Source organism: Leptomonas pyrrhocoris (genome assembly GCF_001293395.1).
Source record: "Leptomonas pyrrhocoris isolate H10 chromosome Unknown, whole genome shotgun sequence".
Lineage (NCBI taxonomy): Eukaryota > Euglenozoa > Kinetoplastea > Trypanosomatida > Trypanosomatidae > Leptomonas > Leptomonas pyrrhocoris.
The window spans coordinates 444,159-464,576 of record NW_015438366.1 but is presented as its reverse complement, the minus strand read 5'-3'; the positions used below and the strand labels follow the sequence as shown (position 1 = coordinate 464,576).

Genomic DNA, 20,418 nt, shown 5'->3' with positions numbered 1-20,418 from the left:
CCGACTTAGCGGTTGTGCTACAGGAACCAACACACGCACGAATCATACGATCACCAAGAATCCAAAAACAAAAACCACGCAAACCGCTTCATCGCATGCGGTGTGGTAGACATCGCCTCCCCACCCTCGCCCCTCTCTTCTGCTCCTCCACGCTCAGCACTGTTGCTCGCGGGACACGCCATCTGCCTTCTCTGACGTCGTTGCCGAGCAGCAGCGACGATGCCCTCGGCCCCCCCAACTCCGCCGTCGCACACCCACACGGTCCCACTGACCGACTTGGGGTCGCCTCGTCTTGTCATGCGGCAGCCACGGACGGTGCGCTTCGCCGGCCGCTGCGGAGTGCAACGTTGCCGGAGGTGCGACTGGCGCCCGCCGCCGCCGCCTTGCTTGAGGGACGCTCGCGTGATAGCGTAGTGCGGCAGGACATGTGTGCGTCCGACTTGTTGTATTTTATGAACGCCGAGGTGCACGCAGCGCAGCAGCGAACACGTGCTCCAAGGGGTGCCGATGAAGATGAAGCTTCATCCGATAGGGCAGACGCCGTTGAAAGTCGTCGAACAAAACTGTCGACGTCTGAAGCTGTTGATGCTGCTGCCGCCTTTTTGGACTCTCGGGAGCAGCAGCTTGCCGACTTTATGGTGGGCCGCCTTCCCCAGGAGCACGTGAAAAATGCAAGACGGCGGAGTGGGGGCTCTGCAGTGCGGGATTCTCATAGCGTACACAACGTTACTACCTCCTCTCTCTATCGCCAACAGCAAAAACTGTTTGCACTGCGCCGCCGCCTCGCGTATATGCTGGCCGATGACTACACCGAACTGCGCCATACGCCCTCTGAGAGGAACAACGAAGGAGCCGAGAGACCCCATTCTTCACTTAGTGCAGTGGGGCGTCGAGCTGCATTGGCCTTGTCGCTGGCACAGGACATCCTCCACACCTCAGAGGCCTATCACCGCGAACTGCAGAGCGCAGGTGATGGAGGAGGCGGGGGAAAGGGACGGGGCGACTCGACGGAGGAGCCACATGCAGGACGGCGGGTAAGCTGGGAAGAGGGCAGCGGTGCGGAGGAAGAAGCGCTTGCTGTCGCCACGTGTTCCAGTTGTAGCGACTGTCGTCACCTTTACCACCCCGAACGGTGCGCGTTTGTCTACCGCAGTCTCGCCCAGCCGGTGGAGCTGACGGGGGGCGAAATGGATGCGCTGCTTGCGTGGTGCGGCGAGCACGTGTGCGCCTACGCGGGCGCCGTGCGTGAGGTTGTTCAACAAGACGGCCTCTGTGGTGGCTGCGAAAGCGGTGCTTTGAGCAGCGATGCGAACCGTGCTCCGAATGGCGATGTCAACTTGGGGACACCAAGACACGGGCAGCGTACAGACGGGACCTGTCCGCCACCGACACTGCAGATGGCCGGCCGGCAAACAGCTGCTCGCGTTATTAGCAAAGGCGAGGCGACTACGAAGTGGGCTGATTTGAAGATCAACGCGCCTTCGAGCGGCAGGTGCAGTCACGCAGGGCCACTTTCGCCGGAGGTGTGCGAGAGCGTGATCGCGGCGGTCACCGCCTTGCTGGAGCTCGCCGGAGTGTTTGCACAGATGGTGGCGAAACTCGTGCTGTCAAGCAACACCGGCGTTGTCGAAGCTTCACACGATTTACCGTTTTACAGCGAGACTAGGGAGGAAGGTCAGCAATGTGAGTCATGTGATCTGGAGACGCTGCGTCGCGGCCAGATTGTGCGCCACGTCGTCGACGCTGTGTGCGACGCACTCCATCTTCTTCGCCGGTCCCCTGTACTGGGCGACTACGTGTGCCATGAAAAGAATGCGGCGCCTGACTCTGTTGTATCCAATCTTAAAAAGCGGCACGCAGCGACGAGCACCTCAGCAGCTACTTCCTCCACAACTTTCCGCGCGTCCGATCCGTCGACGGCACGCGTGGGGGCGAGCTTTCATCACTTGTGCTTTACGGATGCTTTTATGAGGCATGTGCTGTGCTGCATGTGCGAGTCGTGGCCGCAGGCGCTGCAGCTAACGAGTCAGATGCATGACTGGAATGTGGCGTTGCAGGAAGCACTGGAGTTGCCCTTCACTTCCACACCGATCGGAGAAGGCACAGCGTCGGCGAAAGCAAGCAACGACGCCAAAAGGGGAACGGAGGCTGCTACCCCGTTTCACAACGCCGACGCAACGGGGGAGCCTTTGTGCACGCTGCCTTTTGAAACACTTCTCACGCTCTTGTACATCCTTGCCCAGCATGGACGTCTGGCCGAAGTGTTCGACTTGTGCCAGCGCTGCCTGGCGATGTCCGCGGCGCATCTCCTGACTCCGTCTCCTAGAAAAGTCAACGCAACGAGCCGATTCTCTACCGCCTGCGACGTCACTGCTCTCCCGGTACCCGCGCCCCCGCTGCGGTTCATTGTGCATCTCGCCGCGGCGAATGCAGATCCTGGCACGGCGGCGCGTATTTTCTCCTCTATCGAGACCACCACCACCACTACAAGTCCTGGCGACGCCTCGACCTTCGAAGGTCCCGCCGCATGCTTCACCCAAGCGACTTGTTTGGAAGAAGTCGTGTGTGCAGGAGCGATGCCGCAGCGAGTGTTGAGTGTCACCGAGTACGCCATGCTGCTGCGTCGCATCATCGGCGAACGCCTACCGCAACACCGCAGTAGCACCAATGGCGGCAACGACAGCTGTTACGGCACTGCAGAAAAGGATGCGAAGAGGTCGAAGACACACCGCAGCGGCAGTGTCGGTTGGTGGCTCTCGCCTTCTCAGGTATGGCGGTTTGGTGCCAGCTGCCCCCACCGCGTACGCACCACGCTGTGTCTCATGGGCTTCCAGGTGAGCGCGCGCCATGGCTTTGCGGCAACGCTCAGCATGGAAGACTTGTACGTGGTGCTGAGTATTAGCCGCCAGCTGATCATGCGACACAAAAGAGAAGCGGCGGAGCTGCTGGATGTACTTGGAAAGGCAGAGGAAAACAACACTGCGGCACTGGAGTGGAATACCGGCGAAGGCGCGACTGGCGCGGGCGCTTTCATCATCGCCGTTTCGGCGCAGCGGCGACGCGAGCAGCGCTGGACCAGCTGGGGTGTAGAGGAGTGCATGCCCTCTTTCCACGATGCGGTTCCGCAGCAGCCTCAGCTAAGGCAGCCTTCTTCCGTGCCGAAACAAGGTGAGCCAATGTCCGCATCCTCTTCTTCATCTTTCAGTAATACTGCCGTCGAGGAGAAGACGCGATGGCGGTTGCTCCTCCTCGCACGCCGAGTGGCAGCGCCGTACAGCACACGTTACATGGAGTGCTTGTGCGCTGCCTTTGCCGCTGCCCAACGAGGCACGCTGCCTTTGTCAAGCAGTCATCGTACCTCGCAAGAGCGTTCAACTTCATTTTCTACCGCCTCTGCTGCCTCTGCTGACTCCGCCACCACCGGCAGCGCCGTCTTGCTTTCCCTTGTCTCGAAGGAAATGCTCCACCTCCTGCAGATCCTACGGTACACTCGACAGGTTGGCAGTTATTGGGAGACCGCGCTGCGCACCGTGGCGGCGCCGCTGCAGGCCTGCGCGGCGGAACACAACATCGCGGCGACACTCCGCCCGACGTTGTTGCACAGCACCGACTCTACGGACAGGGAGCTGCGTACCGCGGAGCAGGTTGTGGAGGAGGTGGCCTATGCCCTCGCCCAAGCGGCGGAGTCGACCCTAACGGAAAGCTTCGCCTCGACGCAGCGGCTTGTGGCGCCACTGCCCTCCCTCGCCCCGTACTTGTCCGCCTACGCCGTCGGGGCCCTCGTGCAGCGTCCGTTCCGGCGTGCCCTTACGTGGGAGCAGTGTCTGGCGCTGCTGCCCTACACCCCGCTCGGCTCGCGCAGTCAGCTGTGGCTGCTGCGACGGGTGGCGCAGGACGGTGAGGGTCGCCGACGGGCGCTTTCGGCTCCGGTGCCTATTACGTTTGCATCTTCGCCCACCCGGCCAGAAAGACGGAAGCGCCCGTACCACACTTTGCCGCCACAACTACCCCCCTTGTCGTCTCCGCTGACGTTCCCACAGACCGCCGTGCAGACGGCGCAGCGGCTGATCGAGATGCAGCACAACACACGACGTCTGCAGAGCCGTTTACACCTTCGCGAGAGCATCAGCACAAGACGCAGCGCCGGCGAAACAGAGGCTCCATGCTCCTCTTTTCCTGCACCACCGTCCGTCGTTGCCGCCACGATGACAACGCCTCCGCCGAACACGACGGCCACCGCCGATGGGAGCACGGACGCCGATGCAGCCCTCCTCACGCTTCTTTTGGAAAGCCACTGGAGCCGTGCGTTGCGCATCTTCGAGCACGCCTCCTCGCGGGTGCAGGCCGCCGGAGCCCCGCACGTGGTCCGCCTCCTCATCAGCGCAGACGTCTGGCGTGACATCGCCGACACCCAGCGCCGTCCGTTGGTCCGTCTCGCCGTGCAGAGCTCTGCCCATTCCAGTAGCAGTGGGGCTTCCGCGTTGCTGGAGGAGGTGCTGCAAACTTCGCTGGAGCACGGCCTGTGGCACACCGGACTGTACTTTCATCAGTGCGTGGCGGCGGAGCAGCCGGAGTTGGTGCGTCAGTGTCGGCGTGCGCAGGTCTACGCGGCGCAGCTCTGCCGCGGGCTGCTGGAACGGACGTCGATGATGCGGGCGGTGGCGCAGTTGACCATGGCGGCCCGTCAGGGTCAATGGGCCGAGGCCGCTGCGTGCTTCATGCGCTACGCAACTGGGCGGGATACGTCACTGTATGCCACGGGTGTGTCCTCTGACGAAGCGGACACGGCGGACGCGCCGCCGCGTTCTTCACCAGCTGCAGAAGCTTTCCATCAGGACGTGGGTTTCCGGAAGTCTTCCACTTCCGTTCCATCCACCAGCGCGGAGGAACTTCGCGTACTGACTGCGGTGATGAACGGGGAGGGCCGCCGTCGCAGCAGCAGCATCAGCAGGCGCGTTGCTGGAGAGGACGCGGGAGTCGCAGCCCCTCACGCCCTCTCTTCACCACCGTTCCATTCGTCTTCTCTCTCCTCCGCCGCCACTGCCTCAAGGGCGTTTTCCTTTTTCGCCGAGAGCGGTGGCGCGGTGCCCGCTGAACTGGCGCACGTGGCGCAGACTGTTCGCTACGCCATGCTCCGCACACCCGCCCTTTGGATGCACGCCCTGCGGTGGTTGCCGGTCTCCACGCTGCCGCTGCCCTTCAGTCATGAGGTGGCGATCCACGCCTTATGCGCCGATAACCCCGCGAAGTTGCGTGCCCTACTGCCCGAGCGGGCGATGGTGGACACTGCAGGCAATGCGATCAAAGGAAAAGGTATCGCGGCGGGATCTACGCCGAGTTCAGTGCCATCGGCAGTCGTGTCGACGGCCACGGCTACTGCGCTTTCCATTGTCGCGGAGGCCCGCCGTGCACACCGCCCGCAGCACCCGAATGAGGTGGCCAAGAACAAGCAGGCTGCAGTGGCGAACGCACTGCGCGTGTTGCAGCGCGCCGGGGCCTGGGAGGAGGCCACACTGCTCTACGACAAAGCCGTCGCGTCGAACTGCATGCCCTACGGCGCGTCCACCGCCGTGTTGGCCGCCGCGGCCATCGGTGGTGCGCCGTGGCAGGTAACGCTGCTTTACTTTTTCGACATGGCTCAGCGCCTCCGCCCGAGCGTGGCGGCCACCGCTGTCGCGCTGCAGGCGTGTGCGGAGGGCGGTCAGTGGGCGTTAGCCTTTCGGGTACTGCAGCAGAGTGTGCTGACGCAAGCCGCGCCGGTGCCTCGTCTTGTGGAGCTGGCGGTGACCACCGCCCTGCACTGTGGGGTGTGGGCGCGTGCCTTGGCGGCGGCGCAGCAGTACCGCCGCACCCGCGATCCGCGGCTGGCGCACACCATCCTCCTCACCTTTGTCCGCACCCAACACTGGGATGACGCGGTGAAGTACTTCTACGACTACACCCGCCGCGGACTGCGGCCGCTGGATGCGTCGCTGGAGCTGGCCATAATCGCCAGCGAGGCCGCCAGTGCAGAGTACCGCAAGACGGCGCTGCTCGTCGGCACAATTGCGTCCGCGCTGGAGGACTTGTTTAAGCTGAGCGGTGCCGTGCTGGAACACATTCTGTTTGTGCAGCGCCACGTGCGGGATGCGTCATCTGCCGGCAGCCACCGCAAAAGTAGTGAGGACGATGGCGGTGTTGCCTTGTACGACTCTCCTGAAGTTGACGAGGTGTTCGTGTCGCGTGCCTCGTGTACCGAGACGCAGCTTCGTCACAGCCGGTCTGAACAAGGTGTGCCATCACCACCGGTGACGGTACCGTGTACCGAAACCGCTCCTTCCACCACCTGTTCTCCTCATAAGAGAGAGTAAGAAAGAAGAAAACGTTGACGTTGTCTGCCGCGAAAGCGGTTTACCTATCGTATATCCTCTAAATTTAATCTTGGTGTTGGGTGCCACAGACAACCCATTCTTGCTCGTGCGCTTTATTCCGATAAGGAAAATGCTTCAATACGACAGCATTGTGTTTTAAATAATATCCCTTTACACAGATGGTGCACCACATATGAGATGATGAGAGGCATGTAGCGCTGACATTTTTTTTCTCCCTCCTGCTTTGCGAGTGCCGCAACGCACACGCCTCTGCGGCTTCTTTTCATGCCTTTTTTCTCCACGCACGTGAAACCCAATGTCGTCTCTCCGCTCACGCGTCTCTCTCTCCCCCTCCTTTCCTGTCTTCTTTTGCGTTGTTTTTGTCAGTTTCTTCCGCGTCTCTCTGCCGCAGTTTCACACGTAGAACACAACGGGGGGCCGAGCGTACCGTGCACCTCGAACAAGGTGCCACTACCTTTTAAAAAAGAATTTCTCTCCCCTGTTCCGCCCTTTTTCCATCCTTACCGTTGTTGAGGAGCGCGCAGGAGAGATCGTCCTTCCTGTGGATTAAAAAAAAAGAAACTGCCTCCCTGCTTCCTGCTCTGCTTTTGTAGGATGCGCTCCTTCGTTTTCATTAGCGACATCCCCGACTTCCTCCTTCAGCCCATCTACAAGAGCGAGGGAAAGGAAGGCGGCGGCGGCGGCGCGGATGGGAGCACCAAGCAGGCGCTGACGGCCTCGAAGTTTGACCTGCGCTATGAGAGGCTGCGCCGCCTTCTCGTTGAGTACTCCACCGGGGTGATGCTCGTGATGCACCTTGAAACCAAAGGGTACGCCTTGGCCCTCTACGCGTCCGAAGGGGAGGCGCTGGCGGCGTGCAAGGCGGACATCACACCGGAGCAGCCAGGGCAGAGGTTTCGCCCGCTGCGACTCCGCATCCTTGAGCGGGAGAAGCCTCGCCCGCCGGAGCCAGTGTACAACCCGTACCTGAACGTTGAGGGGACGGAGGTGCGCAAGGTCGATCTGGCGGACACGCGAGGGCTGGAGTTGGTGTACCGCGGACGTGCGTTGGCCAAGTGGTGCCCGCGCACCCTTGCCGGCGAGGACTGCCACTTTGGCATCGCCTGCCTGAAGTTGCACAAGTCCGCTGTACAGCGCACTGTGCGCAAGCGCCCCCGCATCGACGAGGAAGACGCGGCGGCGCACTTGTCTGCTGAGCAGCAGCAGACAGTGCAACGACTGCTGGCTTGTGTGAAGGACGCCCGAGCAGCCTTGGCGCCCGTCTCGCTAGAGTTGAAAGGGTGCATTTACGTGCCGGTGACAGAGGCGGAGATGGAGGCGATTTTCGGATCGCAGACCGATTCTACAACCGGCAATCACAGTAGCAGCGTCCATCAAGAAACAATGTACCAGACGGTGCTGCAGCGCGTGGAGGCAGCCATGGCCTCCGCCTCCTCTGCCTCTTCAGCGGGGGTTTCGTATTTTCCTCGTCTGAGCTGCCCGGGAGGTGCGCCATCAGATTGGGCAATGGAGAGCGAAGAGGGACGGCGTGCGCTGCAGCGCGACTGCCCGCTCCCTGCCAACGGCGCCCCAACACCACTGGAGCGTGATCTTTACATACAGAAGCTGTGGTACCACATGAACCAACTACACCGCTGCCGGACGGCGCCGGAGGTAATGCGGAGGCTGCGGGGCAGCCGCCGCGTGCGGGATGCGCTGCGTCGGCGCGTATCCGACAAGCACGCTGCCGCGTCGCATTTCCTCCCTTCTCATCCACACGCAAATGCTGCTCTTGCGTCCCCGTCGGAGGCCGCCGCGGCCCCGCTGTACATCTGCCTCCAGCCGTGGCTTTACCTGCCCACCGTTGGCTGCGAGGTGTCGGCGTTTGTGGAACGGGGTGGTCGACGTGTGCGTGGTGTGGTGCAGCGCTACGGGCAGCTCCGCCTCATGACTTCTGCTGCCCTGCTGGCGACGTCAACGTCTTCGCGGACGCGCACGAGAGGGGAAGAAGAGAAGGAAGGAAGGAAGGGTGCCGAGGCTGGACGCAGTCCGAACGCAGAGCCCACATCACCGCAGCAGCGCGAAGGAAGAGGTGACGACGCTGATGGTGATGCTGCTGATGATAGCGGTGATGTCGATGCACTTCTCTCCCGTTACGCCGTGCTCGACTCGGGGAATGACAGCCTCGCTGAGGCGTCCTTGGCGAAGGAGCTTCGCGCCTTCCAGCGGTGCATCGCCGCAGCGGTGAACGAGCTGCGCCGGCACCTGCAGCAACACCCGAGCTCGACGGGTGGCGAGGGTGCGGCGTGGTGTGTGCATCTGGCCGTGCTGCCGCTTCCGCCTTCTACCTCGATGTCGTCGTCGTCGTCATTGCAGTCCGCTCCTGTGACGGATCCTGCGGGTGTCGCGGCGTCTTCTTCACCTGCAGCGCCATCGGTGGTGCTGCTGTCGTGCAGCGCCTACCAGCGTGCCTTGGAGGAGTGTCCTATGTACTCCGCCTTGGCGCCGTCGACATCCTCGTCTGCTGCTGCTGAAGCCGCAGATGCACCGCGGCCTGGCCAGGTGGAGGTCACGTGGAATACGCAGCGTCACCCTTACATTCCGCTGTTCAGCCGTGAGGTGTTGGAGAAGCTGCGCGCCGATGCCACAGAATAGAGGGTAGCTATGGGGGGGGAGGGGGAATGGATCACACACATACAGACACAGACAGAGACAAACAAGGCCCAACCATGATAGCGTGCCGATCAACTAAATGGCCATTTAAGACAACTTTGGAACTCAACACCTCGCGAGAGTCATCACATTTAGAATACGAAAAGGCGTCACTGCTCCGCATGGCTTCGTTGTTTCTTCTCTGTAAAGAGCGCGGTGAACGACTCCCTTCATTTTCCCTTTTCTCCTCTCTTTTTTTTCCCTTCTCTAACTTCATTTTTTAATCACTTGTATCCTTCTTACAAACATTGCTTTGCGAGCTCACAAACGCACCCACACATACATATATATATATATATATACACGTCAAAGCGAACCTGCAGCAACTCGCAAACAAAGAAACCTAGAAGGAGAAAGGACTTGTTATGCCACCCAAGAAGAAACGCACGGCTGCGGCCGCCAAGGCTCCTGCCATGACCAACAAAACACCGTCGGCATCATCCACCAAGCCCACGTCGTCGTCGCCCTCGCCGCCGTCTTCTCCGCCCCCCGCACGCGAGGCGTCTTCCCTACTCAACCCCGCATCTCAGAACGGGTCCACTTCGCCGTCCGCCAAGCAGGACGGCCGCCGCAGTCAGAGCGGAGGCGAACATGCCATCACGCCGAAGCGCGCGTCGGCGTCGCAGCCGCAGCCGCAGCCGCAGCCGCTGCGAACCCCCGAGCGCCAGGGCAGTCACGGCCACCTTTCAGCCCTCCGTCCGCAACGCAGCCGCGATCGCGACAATGCCGCTTCTCCGTCCGTCCCACCGGCGCCCGCCACCACGCCAGTTCCAGCAGCGGAGAGGACACCACGTCGTGAGGGCAGCAACGGTCGCGACCACCAGCGCAACAGCCGCAAGTCTACTGGGCTGTCTCTCTCCGCTTCGCCGGTGCCGCCGCCGCCCCCACCGACGACACCGGTGCCTGCGGCGAAGCGTGCATCCTCCTCATCGCAGAAGCAACAGCAGCAGCAGAGAACGCCGTCAAGAAAGAGGAAGGATCGCACCGCCTCAGCTCAGGGAAGAATGTCACCGGAGACGAAGAAAAGGTTGATGACGACATCATCGGGTGACCCGGCAGCTACAGCTGCCACCACCGCGAACACCACCACCACCTCAAAGCCACCCAAGAAGAACGACAATGTCAAGGGCAGCTTGGAGGGCAGCGGAGGCAGCGAGCAGACGACAAAGAAGCACAAGCCGCTGAGCCGCAGCGTCCGCCGATATCGTAGTCGTCATTCGGAGAATGCGTCACCCCTCTCCTCTCCGTTGTCGCACTCCGTCCAGAGCGTCATTCGGGAGTCGAAGGTGATCGCACCGGATGTGAGCGGCATCCGCTGTCTCGCCATCCACCCATCCGAGCAGCACGTCGTGGTGGCGCGCGAGAACGGGTCGTTGGTGCTGTACGACGTCTCTTTCTTTCAGAACATCCCGCAGTTCGTACAGCGCCGCCACACCGGTGGCCAGACGCGGCGCACCATCACAAGTTTGGCCTACGTGGCCGTGCCCGCACCAACCTCCGCCTCGACGACGTCCTCATCGACAACAACCGCGGCTACCACGGCGCCGGCAGCGTCGACGCGGTACGTCCTCCTTGCGTCTATGATGTCGGGCCAGGTGGTGATCTACGACGCGGAGCTGCTCGTTCCGCTGGCGCTGCATCAGCGAAGTGGAGGCGCTATTTGGCAGATGACGGCGGCCAGCCCCGCGTGTATCTACGCGGCGATGGCAGATAGCAGCTGGCAGCAACTGCGCCTCACGTGCAAGCGGGACGGGGCGGCGCCGCAGTTGGATCTGGTGCGCGTCGTGCCGGGCATCAGCGGTGCCGATCGCGCTCTCACCGTGGCGACGTCGGCCTCGCTGAGCATGGCGGTGGGCACTGATGATGTCGGCAACGTGCACGCTTGGCGTCTGCCCGCCGCAAACGACGTCAACGACGACGATGCGGATGATGACACACCGGCGGCGCGCAGTCGTGGGCTGGCAGAGCACGAGTCCCTCTGGACGACGAGACTGGCGAAGGGCGTCGCGCTGAGCTGCGCGGTGGTCGGCGGCACGCGGCGGCCCTGCGTGGTGGTGGGGACTTCGATGGGGGATGTGGTGCTGCTCGACGCGGCTCACGGACACGTCTTTCAGACCTTCTCGCAGCACAAAGGGCCCGTGACGACGCTGGTCGTGCAGAACGACGCGGTGGTCTTCGCCTCTGGCTGGCACGAGAGCCTGCGTAGCTACCGCTGCAGCGGCGAGGGCGACTGGCACCCGGCAGAGGTGAAGCGGCGCACGCACTACCACGAGGCCAGCCAGCTCGCTTTGATGCCGGGCCGCCAGTTAATCCTCTCCGCGTCCCGCGATGGCACCGTGCTGTACGCGCCGACGGCGCAACTGTTTCACACCCCGGCGATGTACGTGGTGGTGACGACGCAGCAGTTCGCCTACGCGGCGGGTCGCGGTGTGCTGCTGCAGTCCCGCTTCGACACGGTGGAGGCGTTCTGTATGGACGAGGCGGACCGCCACTGGGTACCGCTTTTTGGCCACCGCCTCGAAGGTCGCTTCCACCTGTCGGGCTTGTGGTGCGACGAGCAGCTTCGGTACATCCTCTTCAGCACGGAGGAGCGTTTGGGATTGCTGAAGGTGGGGTGGCGCGCGCAAGCGGCCATGGCGATAGTTCGGATAGAGGAGGTGCTGGAGCTGCCAGCGCGCACGGGTGTGGTGGACGTGTGCTGGGGCGGACCTGCGCCGAGGAACAGTTCCGAGGTCAAGGACCAGGATGACGAGGAAGTTGCGGCGGCGGATGCGTCGACGTCTGCCACGGCAGCCGCGCCGCAGGTGCTGTACATTTTGTATGATGACTGCATCACGAGCGTCACCCTCGCCGAGGGCTACCCCGTGGTGAACACGGCGGTGCTGGTGAAGGGCAAGGGTCTGCCTGCCGACTCGCTGCGGCCGTACCGGGTCTTCAGCCGACACATATCTGTGAAACCCGGCAAGGCGCAGAATTCTTCTGGCGAGGTTGCGACACGTGAGCTGGTGATCTACGGCCACCGTGGAAGCTGCCGCCTTCCACTCCTGGCCGATGGCACGCCGGAGGCGGAAAAGCTCGTGGCGGATTTGGATGACGTGTACGAGCTGGTGCAGGAAGTGCCGGTGCTGGCAAAGCAGAGGCAGAGCAGCGATGGCGACGGCGACCGACCCGTGAAGAAGGCGAAAGGAGAGGCGGCTGACACGGAGGCTGCAGCGGCATCTGAATCAAGTACGGTTACGACTGCCGTTGCGCTGACTCCGTCGGCTCTCGTCGGTCTCTCCGCAACGCAGGAGCGATACATCGTCGGCGCGACGCTGCACTCCTCCGCGGCGGGGGCAGTGCCGCTGCCGGCGACGCTGCCGCACGATGTAAAGTGGATTGCACGCCTTCCGGCGTCGTCCGCGAGCGCGTACACGTACCTCGGCTACTTTAGCCGAGGACTGTTGGTGGCGACGGGGGACACGTGGCACATGTTGCGTCGCATGAACGTCGAGGCCGCCTTTGTTGTACGGGGAGGGACGGAGGTGCTGGTGCTGGAGCGCAACCTGGAAAAAACGTTGGAGTCGTTGCCCCTGACATGGAAGGTTCGCCGGTTTGGCAACTAATGGCTTGCTCTGTTTTTGTGGATGTGCAGCGAATTTTTCTTTTTCCTTTTTGCCGTTGATTTACTCGCTCGTTCTTGCTGGTGTTTGCTGGTACTGTTCCGTCCCGTGCTGCGGCGTTGACGTTTGTTTGGGCAGTAGTGTCTGTCTCTTTCTCTCTCAACGAATAACGCGTTTCGATGACGCTTAAGTAATTTTTATTGTTTTTTTTTTAATTCTGGTTAACTTCAAGTAATGCGCCGGAGTGTGCTGTGTAGCGTGAGTGGAAGGCGAAGTCAAAAAGAGCAAAGAGATCCAAAAAGTAAATGAATGGAAAGCCAAACGGCTCAGCAAATGGCACGACGGGATTAAACGCCGCGACTCGGTGCTGCCGCGTACTCGGCCATCATAGGTGGTACGCATGCGCGGTACGTGGTGGCCCCAGCAACCGATTGTGTCTTGTGGTGGAGTTCTCGATGAAGGTCGATGTTGTTTTCCTTTTCACCGTGAAACGTTCGCATACGCGAATGACTGCGATCTGCGGGGGCTCTTCTAATTTGCTGGTTTAGAAGGTACCTTGGCAAAACTCGGAATGGCAGATCCGATGAGGTGATGTGCTGGGCTTTCGGCTTGTCCCCCCTTGTTTTTGCGCTACTGTCTTGGCATCCTTCGTTCTTTTTCCCTTTTGCTTTCAATGTGTTTCTTTCTGAGCGCGCGCGTGTGCGTGCCTTCTGCTCCCTCCCTCCGTCGACTGGACGCTGCCACGCTCATTCGCACTCGTGTCATTGTTTCGTAGCTGAGGTAATGAGCGATACCGCGAACGGCGCTCGTGCCATCCAGACCTCCTACCCGGTCTCTTACCCAGCTGGGGTGTTCCTCGTGTCATCCACGCAGCATCTGGACCGGTACGTGTCGTCTTTGCGGGCCACTCGTAAACTCAAAGCAGGCCATAATGTAACCGTCTTTGACGCGGTGCACTTTGCTGAGGCTGCTGTTTCTACGCACTGCACCAATAGCGCGCCGACGAACACTTGCCGTGCTACAGAACTCGCCACTACGCGCGCGATTTCGTCTGAAGGTGTTGCGGTCGTGCATGTGTACAAGGATGAAGGCGGAGAGAAGGGAAAGCCTCTGCAGGGGGAAAAGGCAAGGGGCCTCTTAACCTCACACGTTCGATTGCATGAGACAACGACAGACGAGGCAGCGGCGTTCAAGGTAAAGGCAGAGGAGTTATCTCCTCTCGCATCGACCTACGAGGTCTGCTCGCTTGTTACCCTACATGGTTCTGAAGGGGGCCAGCGTCTCCACGACCTCTTGCGGATACCCCGTGCGCAACGCACCGGCACCACGTCAGCGCATTGGCCTTCCTACATGGCCGTTCACGTCACAGGGGAGCTGTCGGATGCAGAGCTGCTCTCTTATCTCCGACCTTGCCCTTCAGCTGCTGCTGCTGGTGCTTTCGACGGTGCATTGGCACCCGAGAAGCCACCTGTCCAGCCGCCCCTGCCCCCGCCACCACCACCCGTCGCCTTTCTGCGTGGTGTACGCCGCTTTCATAGAGTGTGCTGCCCTGATTTGAAGGGGTTGCCCTCCGCCCTAGCTGCATTGCGGCAGTCTGCTTCACTGCAACGGTGCCGCGTTCGCAGCGAGTACACGGAGCTCAACGTTGTGAAGGGTGCAGACGAACCTGCGAAAAGCGCAGCCCCCGATGCACCTTCGATACTCCAGCAAGTGGAACGGCGAGATCAGCACGGGCTTCGAACAGCACCCGACTTGGCCGACACCGCGACTTTCCCCTTCACCTTTTCGGAGTTGTTTGGTGGCATCGGTATGTTTCGTACGGCGCTGGAGCGGGTCGGTGGTCGTGCCACCTTCGCGGTTGAGTTTGCCCCGCCTGCGCAGGTGGTGTATGCGTTGAACCACTCCTGCTGGCACGACTGCCCGACAAGGCTGCAGCTGCCGAACGCAGGAGGGAGTACCTCACCTTCCTCTTTCTCTTCTTTTACGCCTCCGTTGCCAGCTCTTCTCGTCGGGGACATCACCGAAATTCCTACCTTCTTCTTCCCGCATCACGATGTGCTGACGGGCGGGTTCCCGTGCCAGAGCTTCGCCAAAGCCGGCGCCGCAGCGGGGCTGCATGCGGACAAAGGGTGGCTCTTTTATGAGGTGGTGCGTGTCCTGGCGGCAACGAGGCCAGCTGCCTTCTTGCTCGAAAACGTGGAACACTTGACGGAGGTGGAGGCGGGGAGACAGTTGGAGGAGATCCTCTGTCGACTTCGCCGGCCAATCTCCGCGGTATCGTCGCCTCCCACGACGCCGGACAGGAGCGACTCCAAGAACAGCAGCAGCAGCGACAACCGCACGGATCTGCAAACGCCGGACCGTACAGGAGAAGAAGAAGCTGTGGAGTACGAGGTACACCACGTGGTGGTGGACGGCGGTGCCCTCACACCGCAGACGCGCCGCCGGGTGTACTTCTTCGGGTTTCGAACAACTCAGCGAGTTGAAAAGGAGGACGAGACGACTGACTTCGAATATCCACAAGCGGGCGAGGAGGCGGCGGCGGTGGCGGCGGCGGTCGTGACGGATGCTCTTCACCGCGTTCAACACGTGGCGAAGACTGCGCCGTACACCTGTGTGTCGGACCTGCTGGTGGCGCCGTCGGTGAAGGGCATCCCTATGCCTCGTCAGCGCACCTCCGGGTGCGAGCACCAACCTGCGCGTCTTCTGACGGACCCGCTGCAGCTTAGCCCCGCCCAGTGGGAGGCGGTGCGTCGCAGTCGCACCTTCCGCCAAAACCCGCTGTGGCGCCTGTGCGACCTAGGCGGGAAGGCTCGTACGCTTCTCGGTAGCTACCGGACCAGCTATCAGCTCTATTCGGAATTCGTGCCTTACGCACCCACGCTGACGCTGCAGTCCGTAAAGGATGCACTGCGGACGACAGACGATCGCAGCGAGGCAGACGCGCCACCTCCGCTGCGCTTCTTCGCACTTCGGGAGTGTGCCCGGCTTCAGGGCATCGACGATGCCTTTCGCCTTCCCCACGTTGAAGGGCTCCCCGCGTCCTCATCACCCAGAGATGAAGATGCAATCCCCCCTCCCGTGCTGCGTCAGGTGCCGAGTGGGGCGGTGTACAAGCTCGTCGGGAACGCCGTAAACCCGCGTGTGGTGGAGTGCCTTGGCGGCGCCATCGCCGCGTACTTGCAGAGCCGCCGCAAACAGCGCCACAAACACCCCAGCAAGCTCCCCGACGCTTCCGTTTCAAAGCGATAACGCATGAAAGGGAATACAAAATCAGACCAATTTACCCACACTCCTCCGCTGCTCAACAGCGAGAACGAAAACGGAAAATATATATACGCCGTGTGGAGCAGCCACAACGCAGTACCAAAAGGAACCCCACGCTGCTTTCGACGGCTTTGCTTCTCTTGCTCTTTTCTTTTTCGTTTTCATAGGAGCAGAAGTGTTATGCAAAGTTCATTCATGTCACTCCCCGTCATCCAGGAAGCGCGGACGCACTCCCGTTCGGGCTTTTTCTTTTCCTTTGATGTTGCTCCCAACGTGTCTACCTGCTGTGTCTGACGGCAACTTCCTTCCTCCTGTCCAATCCCTTCCCCCTTCCGTGAAACACGCCCACACATACCAACAACTCTTTGATCATCGCACCCGTGAACTTCACCGTCGCCGTTCAACACCTTCCTCGTCCGCCCAACTTCTGTGCAGTGAAACTTCTCGTTTCTCATTTCTCATCCCACAGTAGTACCTCCGTCCCCCCAGCTTTCCCCTCACCGCATCAACCATGCCGCCGAAGATGGGACAGACGAAGAAGGCCAAGATGGAGGCCGCCAACAAGGGATCCAAGAAGACGACCAAGAAGTGGAGCAAGGGTCAGTCCCGCGAGGCCCTGCAGAACGCCGTGATGTTCGACAAGGAGACCTACGACAAGCTCCGCACCGAGGTGCCCAAGTACAAGCTCATCACCCCCTCCATCATCTCCGACCGTCTGAAGATCGCCGTCTCCATCGCCGCCGCTGGCCTCAAACAGCTGTGCCGCGAGAAGCAGATCCGCCTGGTGTCGTGCTCGAACAAGACCCGCGTGTACACGCGCATCGTGCAGGCCGCCCCGGCTGATGCTGCCGCTGGTGCTGCCGCCGCTACCCCGGCCCCTGCTGCCGAGTAAGGAGTACGCGGTTCTGTTTGTTCCAGTCGAAAAGCCATAGCTCTCCTAGATACCTGTGTGAATGTGTGTGTGTGTGGGGGAAGAGACTCACTTGAAGTTTTCCGACTCTTCCTTTTTTTTTATTGTTTTTCGTCATTTAGTCACTTCTCCAATCATAAGATATTACGAACGTCTCGGCAGCCCTCGAGGTGAAGCGGCGCTGCCCAGGGGCTTTGCCGGGGCGGAAAAGCGGGGAAAGGACGGCCGCCTGCGCCGTCTCCTTTCTTGTGCTTTCGCTTCAACCTTTTTTTGGGGTGTGTGTGGGTAGCTTGAAGGGCCGCTTCAGTCGAACACGCGTCTCTGCGAACGGTCTTTCCTGCGCTCACCGCACATGTGCACGTAGGGCTGTTTGACTTTCCGGAGACACCGGAGTGAGCGCAGTCGTTCGCTTTAGTTTCTACTTCATCATTCACCGATGCCAGGGAAAATCGTTTTTTTTTTGCTTAGTTTCTCTGATGCACGTAGCCGTTTGGTGATGGCTTCTTTAAAAAACACAGCTTCCTCCGGTTCCGCAACACCACTTCCTCTCTTCTCTGTGCTTTTCCTCTTTTCCTCTTTTTACTTTTTTCGTTTCTGGCCAACTGCCACTTTCACAGCTCACGAGTTCCCATTACAAGTAGTAGTAATAGTAGTAGGTAGGTTTCTTTTGTACTCGAAGAACACCACTCCACCCCTAACGGAAAGCTTCTCCTTCCATTCAAACGTTCTCTGATAAAAGAAGACTAAACAACACGCCCCCCCCCCCTCAGCCTCTTCGCCATATTACTCGAACGATGCTCGCTCGTGTGCAGTCTGCGATGGTGCGCCGCGCGGTTGGCGTGCGCGCTGCCTCGACTGCCGCCGCCGCCACCGCCGCGAAGCCCGCGGAGCACAAGGGTCGCGTGGGCTACGTGTCGCAGGTGATCGGCGCCGTGGTCGATGTGCACTTCGCGGAGGGCGTGCCGCCGGTGCTGACGGCGCTGGACGTGACGGAGCAGCTGGGCCGCGAGGAGCCGCTGACGCTGGAGATCGTGCAGCACTTGGACGCGAACACGGGCCGCTGCATCGCCATGCAGACGACGGATCTGCTGAAGCTGAAGTCGAAGGTTGTGTCGACCGGCGGCAACATCTCCGTGCCGGTTGGCCGCGAGACGCTTGGCCGCATCTTCAACGTGCTGGGCGACGCCATCGATCAGCGCGGCGTGGTTGGCGAGAAGATGCGCATGCCGATCCACGCCGAGGCGCCGAAGCTGTCGGACCAGGCCGCGGAGGACGCGATTCTGACGACGGGCATCAAGGTGATTGACCTGATTCTGCCGTACTGCAAGGGCGGCAAGATCGGCCTGTTCGGCGGTGCCGGTGTAGGCAAGACGGTGATCATCATGGAGCTGATCAACAACGTGGCCAAGGGCCACGGTGGCTTTTCCGTGTTCGCCGGCGTCGGCGAGCGCACCCGCGAGGGCACGGACCTGTACCTGGAGATGATGCAGTCGAAGGTGATTGACCTGAAGGGCGACTCGAAGTGCGTGCTTGTGTACGGCCAGATGAACGAGCCGCCGGGTGCGCGCGCGCGTGTGGCGCAGTCTGCGCTGACGATGGCGGAGTACTTCCGCGACGTGGAGGGCCAGAACGTGCTGCTGTTCATCGACAACATTTTCCGCTTCACGCAGGCCAACTCGGAGGTGTCCGCCCTGCTGGGCCGCATTCCCGCCGCCGTGGGCTACCAGCCGACGCTGGCGGAGGATCTCGGCATGCTGCAGGAGCGCATTACGTCGACGACGAAGGGCTCGATTACGTCTGTGCAGGCTGTGTACGTGCCGGCCGATGATATCACCGATCCGGCGCCTGCGACGACCTTCTCGCACCTGGATGCGACGACGGTGCTTGACCGTGCGGTGGCGGAGTCCGGCATCTACCCCGCCGTGAACCCGCTGGAGTGCGCGTCGCGCATCATGGACCCCGACGTGATCGATGTGGACCACTACAACGTCGCGCAGGACATCGTGCAGATGCTGACCAAGTACAAGGAGCTGCAGGATATCATTGCGGTGCTGGGTATCGACGAGCTGAGCGAGGAGGACAAGCTTGTGGTGGACCGCGCGCGCAAGGTGACACGCTTCCTGTCGCAGCCGTTCCAGGTGGCCGAGGTGTTCACCGGCATGATAGGCCACTACGTGCAGCTGGAGGACACGGTGGAGTCGTTCTCCGGTCTGCTGATGGGCTCGTACGATCAGATCCCCGAGATGGCGTTCTACATGGTGGGCGGCATCAAGTCCGTGCTGGAGAAGGCGAAGGCGATGGCCGAGGAGGCTGCGGCGATGGAGAAGCACCGCCGTGCCCGCCAGGCCGCGACCGCCGCGGAGTCCAAGTAAACTCCGCTCGCTTGTGTCGATGGATTACGGGATGCACACGCACGCACACACACACACACACACACACACGTGTCCCACGATAACGCAGGTATCTACGAGCTGTGAAGACGGCCTGATGAGGGGATTCGGCGCTGATTTGTTGTTACTTATCGAGAGGTCCACGTTGTTGTTTTGTCATTGGAGATGGCACTTCTTCACGCACGTAGCACAAGGCTTGACAGGCGTATGCGCGCCTCCCCGAATGCACGCACGCAACCGCAGCGTCTCATGAGGAGAGGGGAAAAACGAAAACGGAAAGAGAATGTGAGGTGTAGTACCCATTCTTTGTTTTTTGTTTTCTCCTATTTGGCCGTAAATGATGCGTCGCATCGCAATCGCCCATGTGACTTGCCGCTTTCGTGTTACGGCACGACTGCCTTTTTCTTCTTCTTACCCTTTTCGTTTCTAAAGAAAATGAAAAGACGAGAACTCTGCCTGTTCTGTTCCGCTCTCTTCTTCTCTGCTCGCAGCCTCCGTGTTGAAAACGGAGCGGCTTCGACAGTGCGCGGAGTAGCACGAAGAGGGTTTCGTATGCTGGCACATTCTCCAAAGGCGGTCGTTGCTTCTGTCTGCGGAGTGGACGGCTCCATTTTTTTTTTGACACTGGTTTTCTCTTCTTTCTTCTTTCTTTTTCTTGTAGTAGGGGATGGCCAACGGCAGCACTGAACGACGAGCAGAACCAACCGGCTCTCACCTCACCTCCACTTTCGTGCTGGAAGTTTTTGTTTTGTTTGGGTTCACCTTCCGCTGTTTCGTTCGTGTTCTATAGTGTTCCCGTGATGCATTGGCTTTTCCTATTTCTTCTTTTCCTCTGTGTTTTAGTAAGCGCTTGGTGTGTTGTGTGCCGCCAACGCGCAACGTATGGACTGATAAATTCGAAGGATAGAGAGCAAGTAAGGAAAACACACGCAGCCCTGCTTCCTCGCTGCTCAAAGGGTGGAGCGGTGTGGCGCCGCTGACGTCTTTTGGCAGTTGCTGTGAACGACTCTGATTTCTGTGCTTCTGGGCGACGTTGAGCGATGCACGGCTGCGTTACCCAACTGGCCAGCTTGATGACGTCTCATTCTTTGTTTTCTGTTTCCCCTACTAAGACGGCAGCGTGAGAAGGAAACAGAAGAATGACGAACTCTGCTTTGCGCAGGCAAAACACGGTTTTGAGAGGAAAG

General features: G+C 60.6%; 6 protein-coding genes across 9 annotated transcripts; all 6 read left to right on the top strand.

Annotated features, from left to right (window-relative positions):
• Positions 1–8: 8 nt before the first annotated feature.
• Positions 9–6,350, top strand: ABB37_05389 (hypothetical protein; the record flags this gene model as incomplete). Of its 2 annotated transcripts, none has more annotated exons than XM_015803380.1 (1): positions 9–6,350. In XM_015803380.1, the coding sequence occupies exon 1, from the start codon at positions 1,188–1,190 to the stop codon at positions 6,348–6,350; it is 5,163 nt and encodes a 1,720-aa protein (XP_015658022.1). In that variant the 5' UTR covers positions 9–1,187. The 2 variants fall into 2 exon arrangements, with proteins under 2 accessions (XP_015658022.1, XP_015658021.1); XM_015803379.1 differs by having other exon boundaries at positions 23–6,350.
• A 386-nt stretch (positions 6,351–6,736) lies between these two features.
• On the top strand, positions 6,737–9,005 carry ABB37_05388 (hypothetical protein; the record flags this gene model as incomplete). The annotated part of the gene is made up of 1 exon (XM_015803378.1): positions 6,737–9,005. Exon 1 carries the CDS (start codon positions 6,966–6,968, stop codon positions 9,003–9,005), a length of 2,040 nt encoding a protein of 679 aa, XP_015658020.1. The 5' UTR covers positions 6,737–6,965.
• Positions 9,006–9,373: 368 nt separating this feature from the next.
• Positions 9,374–12,667, top strand: ABB37_05387 (hypothetical protein; the record flags this gene model as incomplete). 2 transcript variants are annotated; one of them, XM_015803377.1, is made up of 1 exon in its annotated part: positions 9,374–12,667. In XM_015803377.1, the coding sequence occupies exon 1, from the start codon at positions 9,428–9,430 to the stop codon at positions 12,665–12,667; it is 3,240 nt and encodes a 1,079-aa protein (XP_015658019.1). In that variant the 5' UTR covers positions 9,374–9,427. The 2 variants fall into 2 exon arrangements, with proteins under 2 accessions (XP_015658019.1, XP_015658018.1); XM_015803376.1 differs by having other exon boundaries at positions 9,385–12,667.
• A 686-nt stretch (positions 12,668–13,353) lies between these two features.
• On the top strand, positions 13,354–15,916 carry ABB37_05386 (modification methylase-like protein; the record flags this gene model as incomplete). 2 transcript variants are annotated; one of them, XM_015803375.1, is made up of 1 exon in its annotated part: positions 13,354–15,916. In XM_015803375.1, the coding sequence occupies exon 1, from the start codon at positions 13,448–13,450 to the stop codon at positions 15,914–15,916; it is 2,469 nt and encodes an 822-aa protein (XP_015658017.1). In that variant the 5' UTR covers positions 13,354–13,447. The 2 variants fall into 2 exon arrangements, with proteins under 2 accessions (XP_015658017.1, XP_015658016.1); XM_015803374.1 differs by having other exon boundaries at positions 13,439–15,916.
• A 449-nt stretch (positions 15,917–16,365) lies between these two features.
• On the top strand, positions 16,366–16,823 carry ABB37_05385 (Ribosomal protein S25; the record flags this gene model as incomplete). Its single annotated transcript, XM_015803373.1, has 1 exon — positions 16,366–16,823. Exon 1 carries the CDS (start codon positions 16,443–16,445, stop codon positions 16,821–16,823), a length of 381 nt encoding a protein of 126 aa, XP_015658015.1. The 5' UTR covers positions 16,366–16,442.
• Positions 16,824–17,457: 634 nt separating this feature from the next.
• ABB37_05384 (putative mitochondrial ATPase beta subunit) lies at positions 17,458–19,213 on the top strand (the record flags this gene model as incomplete). Its single annotated transcript, XM_015803372.1, has 1 exon — positions 17,458–19,213. Exon 1 carries the CDS (start codon positions 17,636–17,638, stop codon positions 19,211–19,213), a length of 1,578 nt encoding a protein of 525 aa, XP_015658014.1. The 5' UTR covers positions 17,458–17,635.
• Between the last annotated feature and the right edge of the window lie 1,205 nt (positions 19,214–20,418).